The sequence below is a fragment of the Hyperoodon ampullatus genome (assembly GCF_949752795.1).
Source record: "Hyperoodon ampullatus genome assembly, chromosome: 13".
Classification (NCBI taxonomy): domain Eukaryota; kingdom Metazoa; phylum Chordata; class Mammalia; order Artiodactyla; family Ziphiidae; genus Hyperoodon; species Hyperoodon ampullatus.
In genome coordinates, this window is record NC_136926.1 from 41,507,859 (window position 1) to 41,527,235 (window position 19,377).

At 39.1% G+C, this 19,377-nt stretch overlaps 1 protein-coding gene across 1 annotated transcript in view; it reads right to left on the reverse strand.

Annotated features, from left to right (window-relative positions):
• The window catches only part of OSBPL1A (oxysterol binding protein like 1A), a 207,031-nt gene that overhangs the window by 134,101 nt on the left and 53,553 nt on the right, over window positions 1–19,377 (reverse strand). Inside the window, exons 12-14 of the mRNA XM_079718170.1 lie at window positions 16,886–16,984; window positions 15,089–15,211; window positions 8,681–8,762 (exon numbers count right to left, since the gene is read on the reverse strand). Coding sequence (XP_079574296.1) covers window positions 8,681–8,762; window positions 15,089–15,211; window positions 16,886–16,984 — 304 coding nt within the window. The remainder of the gene's footprint in view (window positions 1–8,680; window positions 8,763–15,088; window positions 15,212–16,885; window positions 16,985–19,377) is intronic.

The window sequence follows — 19,377 nt, forward strand, 5'->3', positions numbered from 1 at the left end:
TGAAAATACTGGTCCTGAGAAGAAGAGAGTCTCAGAATTATGAGAACTCGAGAGGTTAGAGGATTTGCATCTACCATTTATTGAGTGGCTACCATGTGGCAGGCACTACACTCCAGGTGCTGGAGATAGGGCATAAGTAACTGAGAAATAGTTTTTGTCCTTAGAAAATTTGTAGTCTAGCAAGGAAAACAGAAAATAAAACAATTATTATTGAATGAACAGTACTGATCAGAGGGCATCTTTAGAAATAGTAAGGGGAAAAACATATTTGTTGGAAAAAAATAAATTGAATTTATTTAAAATTTTAGAAAAGAGTGTACCAGTTAGGAAGACCTTTTGGGGTCAAAACAGGAAAGAAACCAGCAGAACTATGAAATGTATTTTGTATTCTTTTGCAAACAAGAGTGAACGGAGGGCTTCCCTGGTGTTGCAGTGATTAAGAATCCGCCTGCCAATGCAGGAAACATGGGTTTGAGTCCTGGTCCGGGAAGATCCCACATGTCGCGGAGCAAGTAAGCCCGTGCACCACAACTACTGAGCCCACACACCTAGAGTCCGTGCTCTGCAACAAGAGAAGTCACTGCAGTGAGGAGCCCGTGCACCGCAATGAAGAGCAGCCCCTGCTCACGGCAACTAGAGAAAGCCCGCGCACAGCAACAAAGACCCAATGCAGCCAAAAATAAAAAATAAAAATAAAAAAAATAAATTTATAAGAAAAAAAAGTGAAGGGAGGCAAGGAGGAAGATTTTATTGATTAAAATCTCCATCAAAGGCTATCACTGGGGACCTCCCTGGTGGCGCAGTGGTTAAGAATCCGCCTGCCAATGCAGGGGACACGGGTTCGAGCTCTGGTCCAAGAAGATCCCACACGCCGCGGAGCAACTAAGCCCATGCGCCACAACTACTGAGCCTGCAAGCCAGAACTACTGAGCCTGAGTGCCACAACTACTGAGCCCGCATGCGTAGAGCCCGTGCTCCATGACAAGAGAAGCCACTGTAATGAGAAGCCTGTGCACTGCAATGAAGAGCAGCTGCCGCTCGCCACAACTAGAGAAAACCCACGCACAGCAACGAAGACCCAATGCAGCCAAAAATTAATTAATTAATTAATTAATTAATTAGGAAAAAATAAAGGCTATCATTGGATTTACATCACTCCTGACTGTACTGTCCTGGCCATGAGCTCCTAACCTTATTTGTGGTAGTGGTCTTGTGAGAAAAATCAGTCAACAAAGTAAATGATTCAGGTAGAGTCACATGTGACCCAGGGACCTCTGTCTCCAGCAAGTCAAGAGAGAGGCACTAGTAGGGTCTGTGCCCCAACAAATAAGGTGAAGAGTGAGAGAATATGATGGTGTTTTCTCCTATAGACTGGGCAAAATAAATACAAGTTATAAATCACTTAGTTTCATAACCACTTTGCATCTCTATTTGACTCCTCAACCTGGCTGTCTGAAAGGAAGGCTGGACCCGGGACAGCAGCTCCCTCGCCAGTGCCCTGTATGACAGACCTGGGCAGGAGCAGCTGTGGTGGCCTGAGCTCTGCTTGCTCTTCCTGCCCCTTCTAAGATCTGAGGAGGCTGGGTCTGCCCAGAGGGGAAGATGGAAACACAAAGTGCTACAGTAAAGGGGATTAGTGCCACGACAGGAAAAGTGGAGGGTGGTTTGGAAACACACAGTAAGAACACTTAGGCCCATCTTAGAGAAGCCAAGAAGTTTCTAGAAGCTACACTTAAAAGATGAGGAAAAGCTAGTACTTCACACAATGGGAACAAGACCCTAAAGCATGAGAAAAGTTCAGTGCTACTGAACACTGAGTAAGAGGAAGGAAGAGGTGAGAGATAAGACTGGTGATGCGAGCAGACACAGGTCAAGGTAGAGTGCAATTACCCTAAGGCACTGGAGGCCACAAGACCTGATCTGTCTTTAGAGGCGCCTCTCAAACCACACCGTGGAACACTCCCTGGAGGCAGCACGGCCAGTCAAGAGGGCCTGCAACCTACAGGCAGGACGGCTGTGGCCTACGTCAGTGTACTGATGGGGGGACAGAGAAGGGGACAATGGAGAGACAAAGGAGACACAGAACGTGCTGCGCAGGAAGGATGCACTCCAAGGTTAAGATGACTCCAAGGTTTGGGCTCAGGAAATTGTATCAAACCGTCATGTGTTCTTTCAGATGAAAAATACCAGAAAGAACCTCAGGACAAGAAAAGAGAAGAAAAAAACTGAGAGGAAAAATAAAGAGGATTTCTTTGTTGCGAGCTGGAAACTTCAGCCCTGCATCAATCCCACCGTCCCCTCGAACTTCTGAACAGGAGACTGGAAGGATTTGAACAGCACCTCAACTACAGCAGCCAAGAGACTGTCCTCAACAAATTCTACCTTTCACTGTAGATGCAGATCTAGGGATGAAAATCCGTAACCTTTTCTAGTTCACAGATCAAAAGTTTAGGAGTAAATATAGATTTCTCCATTTAGTCCAGACTCATTATTGGCTAAGAGCAGTCACTGGAGCCAGGGTGCCCAGGGGCAAACCCTGTCTGGTTTTTTACTAGCTGTGTGACCTAAGACAAGTTACCTAAGCTCTCTGTGTCCCTGTTAGCTTATTTATAAAATGGACATAATAGTTGTTATGTGCTAACACTGGGTTGTTATAAGGAATAAAAGAGTTAATATATGCAAAGTATACAGAACAATGCACAAAAAAAGGCTGTATGTGGCTGCTGTTATTCTAGATAATACAATTTGTGGATTACTGATATATTTTACATTAGAAAGTACATGGGACACTTGTGGTACCTGGCTTACTAAGCTGATGGAGAAACAGCACTCTAACCCCAACCCATAAAGATGCTGATAAAATAATAATTAAATCATATATAGCCGAGTTTGAAAGAACAAAATCCCAGATATGCTGGAAACCAGCAGAGAAGTCAAGGCTGACAGAAGAGGCGCATGCCAGGGAGGGCATGGTAGGGAAGGCCAAGCACAGGGGTGTCAGAGGTCAGCTAGGACATAAAGCAGGGGCTGAAAGCCGTGCCTTCACACCTACATGAGGGGGAGATGTGGCTCTGGTCTCACCAAGCAGAGCAAGGCCTTGACCCCCAGTGAAAGCAGGAATGGGCTCAGGGAAGCAGTGAAGAAGGGCACTTTCTGCCTAGTACTGTAGGTGGGAATCATGAAACACAGAAATCCCTCGCTCAGGCTGCATCTAGATATGCAATCCAATTTTAAAACTATTACATCCTCAACAGAAACAGACAAAGAACTACCGTGTAGGGACACTTCCATAATCCAGGAGGCAGAAAAAAACAAGCTCTCAATAAAAAGCTAAAATCCACCGTGAAGGAAACAATCCATCCTAAGGGACAGTTAGTCACAACAACTTGAGACGTAAGAACATGCTGAAAGGGGCTTTAACTTTACACGCTTAAAATTATGAGAGATAAAGTTCAAAATATATGTAACATGAAAGAGCAGGCTTCTATGGAAAAAATTAAAACTTTAAAACCACCACCTAGAATTTCTAGAATTACGAAATATAATTAGGATTAGAAAGTCAAAGGATTAAACAGCCAAAATAGATCAAACTGAGAAAGAAACTGAAACTAGAAAACAGATCTGAGGAAACTGCTCAGAATGTAACAGAAAAATAGAAAGAGAATGAGGAACTACGCGGTGGGGAGTAAATAAGAAGGTTCCACACATACCCACAAGGAGTTTCAGCAAAGAGAACAGAACAGATGAAGAAGCACAGTGTGAGGAGAGAACAGCGAAGAACTTTCCTAGATTGAAGAAAGAATGAAAGAGTCTTTGAATTAAAAAACATCTCAAGCAGCAGATATCAAGACAGATTAAAAGCACAAAACACCAAAGACAAAGTGGAGATCTTTGAAAAGCCATAAGTGAACATAAAAAGAAAAAAAAAAAGACTCTTCACCAAAGAATCATCATTAGAATATCGGAAGTCAGAAGAAATTGGAATCACATCTTCAAAATGCTAATGGACGGTAACTGTAACCCAGTGGGGATAAAAAAAAAAAAAAGATTTAGATGAGAGAGAAATTCTACCACCCGCAGATCCTCAGTCAAAGAACTACCACAAGTCTGCCTCAGGAAAAACACTGAAACCACAGGAGAAGAGTAGGATATAAAAAGCAGTGGCACTGACTGCGGAACCCCTATTGGTAAAAGAATGCAAAACACTCTCCAGTGTGGACAGCTTCTTCCCCAATTTGTTTGTCTCTATAAGGTCTCACCGAATTGTACAATCTGTTCGCTCATCAACTTGACAGAACAAATGCAGTACTTGTTTCTCCCTGAGTTCAACAGAAATAAGTTATAAATTTATTAGCTCAATACGTTATTCATTTTATTCACTCAAAATGCGTGTGTGTGTGTGTGTGTGTGTGTGTGTGTGTGGACGGGAGGGGAGGATGGGGAGGAAGGAGAGGGGGAGAAAGGCAAGCGAGCACGAGCTCCTACCACATGCCGTGCGCTGTTTAGGAGCTGAGGATAATCAGTGAATAAAACAGACCAAAGTTCCTCCCTTCGTGGAGTTTATATTCCAAAAGGAGAGGCGGACAATCAACTCCACACACATATATAGGACGGTTGATAAGTGACAAAGAGAAGAATAACACAAGGAAGGGGATAACCAGTGCTGGAGCTGGAAGTTTAGCCGGGACTTGCTATCAGGAATGTCCTGGCAGGAAGAGCCAGCAAAGTCAAAGTGTAACTGAAAAGAATTTTAAAAAGAGATGACTCAAAGGTGAGGAGCGTGAGCGAACTAACAGAGAGGAATGCAGGCCAGTTACCACCCTGGGACAGCAGGGCCAAGGCAAGGTACAGGAGGAGCTGGAGCCACAGAATGGGGCCCGCGGCCGGGTGGAGCCCAGCAGCAGGGTTAGACCACAGCCTGCAGGAGGGAGCCGGGTAACCCCGACCTGCTCCTCCTCCCACCCCTCCACCCATCTCCGCACAGGATCTCCCATTTGCTGGACCCAATCAGAGGGCCAAGGGCAAAGAAGCCCTAGTAATACTTCTAAAGTCGACAGTGATCACGGGCCCAAAGCACCAAGCAGGGCAGAGAACAGCTGTGGAGGAGCAAACCAGTGCAGGTGGCAAGAGAGGGCCTCAGTGGGAAGGTTCTGCTGGAGTAGAGACCTGGGGAGGGAGGGCGAACCCTGGAGTAAAGCCTTACAGGCAGAGGTGCCAGAACACCCGCCCAGGCCCAAGGCAGCTTTGAGGGACAGCAAGAAGGCCAGTGAGGCTGGAGAGAGGCAGGCGGGGGAACCAGGAGATGAAGACAGAGATGAGAGGGGACTGGAGGGCTCTGTAGATCATTAGAAGGACTCTGTCTTTCACTCTAAGTGAGAAGACCTGGAAGCAAATGGATGTTTTGAGCAAAGGACATCAACCCACTGATGCTTTAGAAAGATCCCTGGGGCAGGGACTGTAGGGACAAGGGTGGGATCTGAGTCAGGAGGCTGTTTTAATAGTGCATGTAGGAGACAAGGGTGGCTTGGACTGGGGTGGCAACAGTCAAGGTGGTGATAAGAATATTTACTCAACGCCTAGAATTTTGAGGAGAGTTTTAAGTGGGTTGAATAAAAGTGCTTTTCCTTTTAAGATATTTTTCTTTTAGATAACTGAAAACATGCAAATGTCTTTAACCAGGGATTTACTATATACATTTAGTAACATGCAATAAAGTGCATGCATTAAACTCGGCATGTAAAGTAATATATCTTTTTTGGAAAGTAACTTAGCAGTATATATCAATAGGCTCAAAAATGTTAATATACTTTCACCAATTAATCCCACTTCCAAGAATCCTATGGTAATAAAGTGATGTGATTAAATATAAATGTACAATACAACATTATTTATAATAGTCAAAACCTGGCTGCTGGGCTTCCCTGGTGGCGCAGTGGTTGAGAGTCCGCCTGCCGATGCAGGGGACACGGGTTTGTGCCCCGGTCTGGGAAGATCCCACATGCCGTGGAGTGGCTAGGCCCGTGAGCCATGGCCACTGAGCCTGCGCGTCCAGAACCTGTGCTCCGCAACGGGAGAGGCCACAGAAGTGAGAGGCCCGCATACCGCAAAAAAAAAAAAAAAAAAAAAAAAAAAAAAAAAAAAAACCTGGCTGCTACACCTAAGGGTAAATTTAAGGTTGTCAGGGAGAACAGATTGACTGCATGGCTTTCAGGAAGTCTTCCAAAAGTTTTATAAGTTTGAGTGATTTTATTTGTTTTCGCAACCAGGCTTTTGGTGAAGATAAAATAGTAGAGATTTTAAAACAGCATTCTTTGCACCTTGAATGATGTGTTGCCAATGTCAGATACATAAATTTGGCATTAATCCAGGCAGAAATTAGGTTTAAGGTCCACTCATGAAAACGAAAGCATTATTTTAATAGAGGACATTTCAGACCAAAGACACAGTGTTTGGTCAAAAGTGTTTACGGGGGTCACGGGGGAGAAGAACTGTAAATAAAGCTAAAAAATCAGTTTGTGATCGGGCTATGAAAGTCCTTAAATGCCAGGATAAAGAGGTTGCATTTTATTCTGTAGTTTCAAGGACACTTAAAAGATTTTCTCAACAGGAAAAAAAAAACATTTATAATAATTTTTTTTAAAAGTAACTTTCTAAAATTAATCTGGCAGCAATAATGCAGTATTTCACAGAATCTGAGTTGGAAGAGTTCCTGAAAGGCTTCCGATTCAATTCCCTTTAAGGATGGAATGCAGGAGGTTCCCAAAGGCAGGGAGACTAAAGGACAGGCTGCTGCAGCGATTTGGATGGAGGTGGTGCAGAGCAGAACAGGTACCGTAGAAGACTCAATAGGGAAGAAGGGCGTTGAGTCGTAAAGTTCATGTTCATAGAGTTTCGTACTAAAATGTAAGACAACTAACAATTTCAACCACAAGAGCTGGACTCTGCCCACAAACACTTTAGTTTTTCATCTTGAGAAGTCACTGGCAAACTATGGAGGCAGTTGGGAACAGGATGTGTATCTATCAGCTTCCTTTAATAAAACACATGGTACAAGATTATTCTGTACAATCCCTGGCATTAAGAGCAGACTCAGTTACCTTCAAAACTCCAATTCCATTCATGAAATTATCTCAACCCTATTTACTTAGTATTTACATAAAATGTAGTTTTATTTATCTACACCAATCTTTCAGAAAATAACGTCTATAATTTCTGAACATAATTTCTATACATAATTGTTTATGTATAAACCCACTGACTTTTACTGTAGATACATGAAATAGAATTGTCAGATCACAGTCAAATATTTCAAAGTTTCCCAGATGACACTGTCCAAAATGAAATCACTCTTGCGGTACTGAGTATCATGTATGTCTCTAAGAGCACAAATGATGCATGCCATCATTATGAGTGACATGTCATACCAACGATCTGAACCAAGAGATCTGACTCAAGGTTTAAAAGAAAAAAACAATGTAATTTGGTTGTAGTTCTCATATAATTTCTTTCTTTGGTCCAAGTTAAAGAAATTAATCCTTATATTTCATCTCACTCTATACAGTTTCTGTATCTTTTAAATGTTGTTAGTATCTCTGCTTAGTTTTGATGGTTTTTGGTGAGGATGGTATTTTAAAAGCCCATTGATGGTCACAGTTGCATAGCTCTGTGAATATACTAAAAGCCACTGAATGGTATACTCCACATAGGTGAATTCTAGGCTTATGTGAATTATGTCTAATGAAGCTGTTATTATTTTAAAAGCCCACTGAGGATGAAGAGCCTTAAGTAATAAAATATCCTTGCTTGCAATTAATAATCAAAATGACTTGACTGCTGTCCTTCCCAAAGCTACCATCACTGATATAAATACGTGTTTGTTGAACTGAAGTAAAGGGATGCCCAAGGTATATCTGGACAGATACAGAACACTTATGTTCAGTTTACTCTAATATTAACATTTCTTCACATTCCCTGGGCACACATAAACTAGATCATGATTAAAATCAGTAGTTAATCATAAACTCACAGACAACTCAGTTGATTATATTTTAGTGGAGTTCTTTATAAACACATCATAGCTAAAGTCTAAAGCAACTGTTAAGAGTCTTAAGTCTAAGGAACATGATAACTGTTTAATTTATAATCAATAATTTTTTCTCAAAACCTAATTTGTGTATTGGATTTTATATTGGGATTTTGTATTTTGTACTGGATTGTATTTTGATTTTTGGAGTATTTATAATTAACTCCTGATAATTCATAACTAAAGGAGAGTAAAGGCACAAAAAATTACCTTTGAAAGGGAGATTAATAATTAGACAAATTCACACATACATTCACAGAATGGCAAAAGACTGCCAACCCCTTCATTTTATAGATAGGGAAACCAAGGCTCAGAGAAATTAAATGTTCTGCTCAAAAGTAACAATTAATAAGTGGCAGGACAAGGATTCAAACCCAAGACAATTTGACCGCAAAATCCAAGTCTTCTGGGATTCATAAACAGTCTCACTACGTAGCCAAAACGAATTCACAGCCCCAAAAGGTTAACTTTAACTTTTTCAAATACAATTCTGAATTCAAACCCCAAAATTATCTAAACTGTATAGTCAACCAAAGGGTGAACATCTATGATAATGGGTTGTGTTCAAGAGTGGGGTGTGGGGTGTGTCTTTTTTACCTTTAGCCACGTCACACTCCTTAATCATTCTGAGAAAGTTGGAAATTTCCCTGTCTAGTCTCTGCTGGCATATCTGTGCTTTCTGGAAAAGGAAAAAAGAAGAAGACAAAGTTAAACTAATAAAGGATTTTTACAGTACATATGCTTTAATGTTTCCATCAAAACTTTTACTTCATAGGTTGATACACTGTAATAATTGAGACATATTCCTGACAGAGAGAAAAAGGTGAGAGAAAATTGCCTTAGAAACTGAATATAACCATTAGTTAATCACGCACAGATTAATAAAAATAAATCTAAATTTTAAATACATTCAACAGGTCAAGCACGTACCATACAACTGCATTAATTACTTCTAATAACTCATTACATAATATATATCTGAGGAGTTAGATTTCTGATTTATTCACACTTTTAGTAGCCTTCATTAAATTCATCGAGAAATTATAAAATGCACCCATTAAGAATATATTTTAAAAACTGCTTTTGCTTAAAAACTCCAGATGGTGCTAACATTTGGAAACCACAAGCTGCTTTTCGTTCAGCAATCTAAGCGCACACAGCCCTCACATAATCAGACCAATAAGGACATCTTCTTAGTAAGTAAAAGCTTGTAAAAATAAGGGACAGCATTCATTTTTCCTTGTAATTTGAGATTTCTACATATTTAGATCCCTAAAAGCAAAACATAAATACAGAGTTTCATGATGTAAGTTGCATCCCATCTTAGTATAGATTTGGAAGTCCAAAATGAAAAAATCAGATAAAACCATTTATTACATTAACAATGTAATTTTGAAGTTAGTTTTATTTAGTTTCCCTTTAAAGGAAACTAAGAAGCAAGAAAAAGCAAGAAAATCATCATTGCAAAGTTGGTTGGTTACGACAATAAGAAAATATTCTGAGAACCTTGATCTTACCAATATTAGGTTCACATTGTTGCAGGTAGGGTAATACATTTAGCCTGTGAATCTTCCCTATTTGGTACTCCTAATCTCAACTGACTCATCCCCAAAACACTTTTGCTCCCCCTAAATCAGACCTAAGTGCCAAGGTGATATAGGTACGCATGCTTTTCACCTTATAAATTTTTCAGTGCTTCTGAAGCTCAGCTCAACCACAGCAGAATTACTCGTGGTACCACACTAGGGACAAGCAATGTTCTCTTTAAAACGTACATTACTCTATTTTGAGAGCTCCAACAACATAAAAATGCAATTCACTTTTTTTGCGGGGGGAGAGGGAGAGGGTGAATACCTACACTGTGCAGTTTGAAACACCAAAGAAACTGTATGCTGGATCATTTTTCCAGACATAGCCTGTAAATACACGTTTAAGGAAGGAGAAAAGTCAACTGGGGACCACTGAAAATATGCACTGTGCAACCAAATGTTACCGCTCATAATTTATTAATACAAAATTGTCATTTTCACTCTATACATATTTAATACCCCTGCCCATGCGCACGGTGCGCCAATGCTACTGTTTTCTCTTTTTTCTCCTATGGTGAAAGTTAGCTGGGTGCACAAAAGCAAGCACTGGCTTCATTTGCAGACTGTGAATCTGTGATCAACATCATAGTTCCTGTGGTTACCGTTAAAGATAAGAAACACTATTACATTCATCTTCCCTTGGCCTATCTGATAGTTACTGAAAAAAGTTCCCTTGATCCATAATTTATTTAAGAGTTACAATAGGTCAGCTGGAGAAGATCTGATCAACACATACTGTTTTATAGTTGGGTACAAATGTGTGTCATCTATTCTAAACAATTAATGCCATTTAATTGATGCAAAAAACCCAGAAAGGGGTTATTAATACAATTTTTTAAAACCACATTCTTCAATTTGTTATCATTTCCTTGTAGCAGCTACTGGTTATATTACAAAAGCCTAAAAATCTAATTAGGAAGGTTAATACTTATGCATTCTTTGCAGAGCCCAGCATGGTGTCTCACTGACTTCTATGCCATGCACCTTATGTCGGGTTTTAATTTTTCTAGGTTTTAATTTTTTTTTCGCCATGCTGTGCAGCTTGCGGGATGATCTTGGTTCCCTGACCAGGATCAAACCTGTGCCCCCGTGCAGTGGAAGCGTGGACTCCTAACCGCTGGACTGCCAGGGAATTCCCTAGGTTTTAATTTTTATTTACACTACATAAATGAGATCCCACTCGAGCAGTGTTCTAATACCCGAAGTGAGACAGTATTTTAAATCCAGGTTATCTGGCACAGAGCCCAAGAACAGGAGCACACCCACAGACCTGGGCTGCAGAGAGTCGGAGGCACCCAGGTTGAGTAGCCGGGCCACAATCAGGACACCGGTCTCCTGCAGCTACTTCTGCCCACCCAGACTTCCGCTGTTGGTTTTGTTTAAGTTGATGTTTAACTACTTTATCAACCCTGACATATGAGAGAGTTCAAAAATGTATATCAAGGGGGTGGGCATTTAGGGAGGAGTGGAGCGGGTAGGAGAGAGAGGTCATTAATTCCAGCCTACTTGCCACGTACAGACAATCCACATTTGGTTAATTAAGAACCGAAGCATTAGCAGATACAGACTACCATATATAAAATAAACAACAAGGTCCTACTGTACAGCACAGGCAACTATATTCAATATCCTGTAGTAAACCACAATGGAAAAGAAGAAAAAGAGTGTATGTATATGTATAACTGAATCACTTTGATGTACACCAGAAACTAACACAACACTGTAAATCAACTATACTTCAACTAAAAAAAAAAACCAAAGCAGACTGCCTTCTCAGAAATAAAAAGAAACTAATGATACACACAACACCACAGGTGAAAGATGACAGGCACCAAAGAGCACATATGATGTGATTCCATTTAGATGGAATCCTAGAATGGGCAAAGCTGACAATGCCTGTGAAGACAGAGCAGATCAGTGGCTGCCTGAGATGGAGTGGAGGGCACTGTCTGGAAGGGGCACCAGAGAGCTTTTTGAGGTGATAAAAATGTTCTACACCTTGATAGGAGCGGTGGTTACACAGGGTATTTGTCAAAACACATCACACCGAAGATGCTAAAATGCCCTCATTTTATTACATAAAAATTGTACCTTAATAATATTGATTTAAACTTTAAAAATAATGGTTGTAAAACCCTGATAGCTTTCCTCTGCAGAAAACAGCCAGCACTGCAAGCACTGGTGCCCCGTACTCATCTCCAAATCTTCCTAACTCCAGCCAAATCCACTTCAAGGATAACCCCACACTCCATCTTCCCTCAATCTAAGGCAGTCCACAGCACACTGATTCTCTTTGGTACCTGGTGATTTGTAATCTTCTTAATGTTGTATTTTGCATTAGTTATCTACACAAAGTTAAAAGAAAGAAAGAAAAAAGAAACACAATACACGGAGAAAGGCAACTCTCCCTCACGTACCTGTCAGCCCTAGAGTCCCTGTCTTCCCCCTTTCCCAGTCTCAAAGCAACAAGTGCTAATAATTTCTCATCTTTCCTGGGATGATCTAACCTATACAAATGTGTGTGTGCATCCCTGCTTTCTTTCTGCCATGTAGAAGCATATTAGATACACCATTTAACACCTTGCCCTTTTCACTTAGCTATAAATCTTAACTATATCAATATATATATATAAATCTGCCTGATTCTTGTATGGGCGTACCAACCACTCTATCAGCTTTGAGTTGATGTACACTCATCTTTCTGCACATTCACTTTAATTAGAAATCATTTCTTCTTCAGTCACGAAAATCTGATATTACTTTCTCATTTGGTTTAAATTTAGCATCATCTGCTCATTATTTCTTACAACACAGGTACAGTTCAGAGCCTATTAGAATCAAGAGGTCGTCAACAAAGAAAAACCCCACTATCCTAGTGCCCACTCAAAGCTAAGAGCCTACCCCAACTTGATCCAACAGAACTTTCTACAATGATGAAAACGTTCTATATCTGCACTGTCCAAGGTGATAGCCACATGTAACTATGGAGCACTTGAAATGTGGCTAGTTAAAATGAGGAAATGAGTTTTTCATTTAACTCCAATTCATGTAAATGTAAATGTATCTAGTAGCTATCGTATTGGACAGTGAAGTTCTGTACCAATACTTGCTTAAATTTCTCTTCCAATTTTTATTTCTGAAATATTTTCAAGTTGCCACTAAGGCAACAACTGTAAGGCCAGTATTTCTATGATTTGTCTTACACTTTTCTCCCTGTAGGCCTAACCTCAAGGCAGTGACAGACTGAAGGCTAAGAGAAAATGTTTTAAGTTTTTGGAGACCCTCATTTAGGTGGAGCTAAAGTGGGACCAAGAGCATCATATAACATGGTCATTTTTTCAGTGTGGACATGCCCCCATTCCCCCAATTTCTTATAGATCTACTTACTCGTCCAAAAGCATGTTGAGGAAATGAGGTTAATTTTATGTTAATTCAGGAAGTTTCAGAACATTCCAGTCCTAGAGCTCCTCATTTCCTTTAGAAAGTCTATAGACATCTAGAATAGGCCTATTTCACAAATTGGTCTGAGTATTTCCTTGCAACCAAAGAACCCAGGGATCGAGGGCATTCTGGAGCCCGTCTACCACAAGCTACCCATCAACATACATCAAAGTTCATTTCAGATTTTCCCATTTTTGACCAACCTCCACAAACTGAGACAGAGTCAGAATTCCCAGAATTAGCATTCAAATTCTGTTGGACAAAGATAACTGTATAACCTGCAAAACCTCAAGTACTTAACACTGGCTGAAACTCTCATTGACTTCAGGTGCTATAAAATCTAGAAGGCAAAAACCTCAGGGCTTTAAAGTTAACACAATATTCAAATAAAGAATAAAGTAAAAGGCACAGTTGTGGCTGATAACCCTAAAATTTGAAAATTGAGCTAAAGAAGAAACATTTCTTCAAGGAAATTTTTTAATGATATGCAAGTTAGTATGCTTTTATTTTACCTGTAACTTCCATTAAATAGGTCTTAAAATTACCATAATCCTGGGAAATTGTTGTGCTTTGTAAGCCCTTCCAGGTTTTATCATTTACCTTATATTGAGGGTGGATAAATAGGGAAAGATTTCTTTTCACTTAGGGAACCTGACCAGAAGTTAAAATATTTAGCACAGCTTTATTTTTTACTTGTTTAACATGATTTTGGCCAGAGATATTTAAACCTTCTTTGTTTACCTGAACAGTTTTAATGTTATTTAGATGCTCTGGTAGATGTTACTTTTGCAAAGTTCACTGATCTGAAAATTATGTTTACGGCTGTCACCATATTCGGCCTTAAAATAGAAGGAGTGCTGGTAAAGCAACAGTCAACTACTGGGGAATGTCTTCAGCAAAACATGGAAGGGCTCAAATTCTCTAACGTTCCATCATAAATTAAGATTAGGGATCAAAAGTGTCAAAATCTCTTTCTTACTTTAAAGTTATAGGTCCCCAATAAAACTCCTTAGGTATTAGCGAACTTAAATTCACTAAAGTTGTTGATTTAGAAACATTCAAATCCTGCAATAAATTCATTTCATTAAAAAAAAAGATTACCAAATGTAAAATAGATAGCTAGTGGGAAGCAGCCACACAGCACTGAGAGATCAGCTTGGTGCTTTGTGTCCACCTAGGGGGTGGGAGGGAGACACAAGAGGCAGGGGATATGGGGATGTATGTATATGTATAGCTGATTCCCTTTGTTATACAGCAGAAACTAACATACCATTGTAAAGCAATTATACTCCAATAAAGATGTTAAAAAAAAGATTAAATTTAGTAGGCAAATTCATATGCTCTGACATAATTATTCAGATTGAAACACATCATCCTTTCGTAGTTCTAATTCTTCCAAACCCATTCATTTAAAAGGTATAGCCAGAAAACTGATGCCAAGAAAAAAATAGCTATTTCACTTCAACTACTTATGTTGGTATTTCTCTATGGATGAGGCATTGATGTCACTTCAGATGAGGGCCTCTCCATTCATTACTGATGCTTTACCTTACCTCTAATCAATGAAGTTACAGATTACAGGTGCTTTTAAATGAAACTACAGACCAGGAAAGGTATCACTATCACTATATCTGAAATATACAGTGAAGTCATAAAGGGCAGTAAGGCAAGCAATGCATGCTCCCCCTAGGGGCGGCAGCTTTCAAAGAGAATGACAATCTGATTACAACATAAAAATCTTAACCAGAAATGATACACGTAGGCACATGCCTATCTTTAGAGACTATTTACTGAGACATCTAATAGTTATTACTGTAACAGAGACAGTGTAAGTAGCATGAGAATATTACTGGAAAAGTAATACTACTTCTGCTGTGAGAAATCTTAATTTCAAAACCTCATATTTAAAAAAAAAAAATTCTTGGTAAAACCTGAGTGATAGAGTTCGGTATACAGGTCAGGTTTTCCTATTTACCTCTAAGGATTCCTTCAAGTCTACAGCAGAAACTGCATCTTCCTCTTCATCATCTGTCAACTGGTCCTGGGAACAGTAGTGAGTGCTGTAAGCAGAATGCTCTTCTATTGCTTCCAGCCAGTCCTGAAATAATACAAGGATTTAAATAAAAGTAAAACACACTTTTACTCAAAACAGATATTATGACAACAATCTGGGAAGAATAAAATGTACGTGGAGGAAAAAAAAATATTACGGCCCCAAAATAACAAAACAAAACAAAAATTCCCAACAAAATAATGATGCAGGTCTCTTGTCCATGACATGTCTGGATAAAAAATTTTCCCAATACTTTAAAAAATACCATCTATAAGTTTACATATTCATTCATATTAATACTGAAACACATTATAAAAACTAAACAATGGGTGGAGAATCTTGCACTTAGAATTATAGGTTCTCAACACTGTTGAATAAGTTACTGTATAAGATGCATCCAGAAACAATTTACCAACTTGCCATAAGCGCAAGACAGACCATTTTAAGAGAGCCAACAATTACTCTGATGCTTTAACTTTTACTATGTTTTTAAAAAATTAGTGGGACTTCCCTGGTGGTCCAGTGGGTAAGACTCCCCACTCCCAACACGGGAGGCACAGGCTGAGTCCCGGGTCAGGCAACTAGATCCTGCATGCACGCGGCAACTAAGAAGTCTGTGTGCCGCAACTAAGAAGTCTGCGTGCTGCATCTAAAGATCCCACATGCCGTGACAAAGACCCGGTGCAGCCAAAATAAATAGATAAATAAATAAATAACAAATATTTTAAAAAATTAGTGATTTCACAAAAAGATGGAATGCTTGACCTAAAAATATCTATCTTACTTCTACCTCATTTCTTGCAGCATTTTTCAGGGTCAAATCTTACCCTTTTATGAAATTTTGGGACAGTCACGTTTTGTATTGTTTAGGGTTCTCTGCAAGGCCAAAGTTAACCGCTCTGGAAAATAGATCCTTTTAACCCCTTACATAATTTACAAAAAACAAGGTAAGTCTACGAATATTGCTTTGATCTAAAGGGATATGGAGTCTCCATTAAATAACTACACAATGAATTTCCGTCACATCAATCCCTATTTCTTGCTTGCTGCTATTGTTCAGTTTACCACAAAGAAAGGCTGAGTCTACACTGTAATAAATTACAGGGGCTTCCCTGGTGGCACAGTGGTTGAGAGTCTGCCTGCCGAGGCAGGGGACGCGGGTTCGTGCCCCAGTCTGGGAGGATCCCACGTGCCGTGGAGCGGCTGGGCCCGTGAGCCTTGGCCGCTGAGCCTGTGTGTCCGGAGCCTGTGCTCCGCAACGGGAGAGGCCACAGCAGTGAGAGGGCCACGTACCGGAAAAAAAAAAAATTACAGTGTAATTACACTGTAATAAATCAGAACACCTGGGCTGGAGCCAGGTTCTGTTACTTGCAAGTTGCATGAGCTTGAGAGGTCACTTCAATCTTGGTCTTCAGTTTTCCTCACCTATAAATTCAGGGGTAGACTAAATAATCATTTAGGCTTTTTTCCAAAACTAATAGGGGCCTCTTACATTCACAGAAGCAAAATTTTAAAAAAAAGAAGAAGAACAGAAAATACCTGCAGGTACATGTTGATAAGGAATTAATTCCTAAGCCAAATTTCAAAAGTTTCATATAATCACTCCCGTTAAAAAGGTACAATCAACAAGATGTTAGATGTTAATATTGAGCCTACCTTATATTCTTCATGTTCTTAAATGTTAAGTTTTATGAAAGATAAATGAATCCATAAAATTACCTCTCTTGTCTGCTGAAGGCTATTCTTAGGAACCCTGAAGCCATGGACAGTGTCATCGAAGCATTTAATAAAGAAGAGGCAGCTATCAGTGGGTTTTACCTTGGATATAAAGAAGTCAGTAAGACAACATCACTCATGCCCATACAACAAAACCCTAAAATTACCTATACATAAAATTAACAATATTAACATGACAATAATACCCGAGTGAACATTTAAAATACTGAGAAAAACTGATACATTGGGAGTATCAAAGGCACTGTAGCTTATCTACATCAAATCTGGCTTTCATATTCTTAGTTAATCACAGTAAATACTAATAAATAGTCCACTAGGCATGTAGTTTTCCTTTTATCCTATTAAATATAACATAGCATGCGCTTGGGCTATGAAGTCCTTTAAATACAAGAACTCCAATTTCTTATTCATGCCACTCTCCTGAAACTTTTGTTTGAGCTGAGTATAGAAAATGTTTGAACTGAGTGTAAAAGCATGAGGAGTAGACAAGGAAGAGCTGGAGTGTGAACAAGAGCTGGCCGACTCGATGGGAGAGCAAGTTGCCTTGGAGGAAAGGAAATGAGGAGCTTTGCGAGCAAGCCCCCACCCCCAAGATTGTTCACCTGGAACTAGTACGGTCCCCGAGGGTGACACAACAGCAGCAAGGGCACACCTGGACAACAGTCTGTCTTTGGAAATTAAAAAAGCAGAGCTGGGCAGCCATAAATACTACAGAGAGCAGGGGAGTCACCCAATGGAAAGAGACAGAGATGGGAATCCCAAACTCTGTCTTTCCACATCTCTTAATGATGCACAAAATAGATTCCAAGCAGTCACTGAAATACAGACCAGAGCTGCCATCCAAGAAACAGAGTTTACAATCCAAACCCAGCCAAGAAAATGACCTAAAACAATGGAAATAACATTTAATGGAGAAAAATAAAGAATCCAGGATCTCCAGAACTTAACATTAAGGATACAATCCAAAATAACTTGACATATGAAGTAAAAAAGTGGACCACATTCTCAAAAGAAATCTAATTAAAAGGCAAAAGATGTCAGAATGGTTAATAGGGACCCAAATGTATACTATCTACAAGAGACAGAAGATAAATATAAAGATACAGCTAGGTTGAAAGTAACTAGATAGAAAAAAAGATACTATGCAAACAGTAACCATAAGAAAGCCTGAGTGGTTACATTCATATCAAGCAAAATAGATTTCAAAACAAAATGCATTATTACAGGAGATAAAGAGGACCACCACATAATGCTAAAAGGGTAAATTAATCAGGAAGACAACAATCATAAATATGTATGTGATCAGTAACAGAGTAAGAAATAAATAATTCTACAAGTATAGTTGGAGATTTAAACACCCTTCTCTCAGCAATTGATACAATTAGAAAGAAAAAAAAAAAGGCAGCAAAGACACAGAAGATCTGAACAACACTATCAACCATCATGACTGAATGTTTATAGGACATGACCCCCAACAATAGCAAAATACACATTATTTTCCAGTGCATTCTCTAGGATAATCCATATGTAGTCATCAAGCAAGTCTCAATAAATTTGACGAGATGGAAATCATATCGAAAATTTTCAATGACCAAAATGGAATTACATTATAAATCAAAAACACAGTAATTAGGAAAACCCCAATTACTTGGAAATTTAACAACACACTTCTAAACATTCACTGGTTCAAAGAAGAAATCATAATAGGAATTAGAAAATATTTTGAACTGGATGATAATTTGAATAATCTAAACTTCAACCTTAAGAAACTATAAAAGAGCAAAGCAAGCCCAACACATGGAGAAATTATTTAACATGAATTAAAAAATCAATGAAATAGCAAAAACAAGAGAAATATTTCAGTGAAATCAAGAGCTGGTTCTTCGAAAGGATCAATAAAACTGATAAAGTGCTAGACAGACTGATCTAGGAAAAAAAGGAAAACACAAATTACCAATATAAAAAGTAAAAGAGCATATAACACTACCTATCACACAGACATTAAAAACATAATATGGGAATATTACTAACCCTAAGTTTTATAACCCAGAAGAAAATGGACAAATTTCTTGAAAGGCAAAAATTACAAACACCAACCCAAAAAGAAACAGAAAATGTGAATAGCCCTATAGCAACTGAAGAAATTAAATTTGTAACTACAATCCTCCCCCACCCCCACACTAAAACCTCCTGACCCATGTGACTTCACAGGTGAATTCTATCAAGCATTTAAGGAAGCAGTAACCTAGTCCTATACAAACTCTTCCAGAAAACTGAAAAGGAACATTTTCCAATTCATTATATGAAACCAGACAAAATATCACAGGAGAAATATAAACCAATATCCAGCATGAACAAAAAAGCAAAAATTCTTAACAAAGTATTAACAAACAATATATTAAAATGGTAATTTATCATAACCAACTGGGATTTGTCCCAGCAATGTAAGATTGACTTTATTAACACCCTAAAGT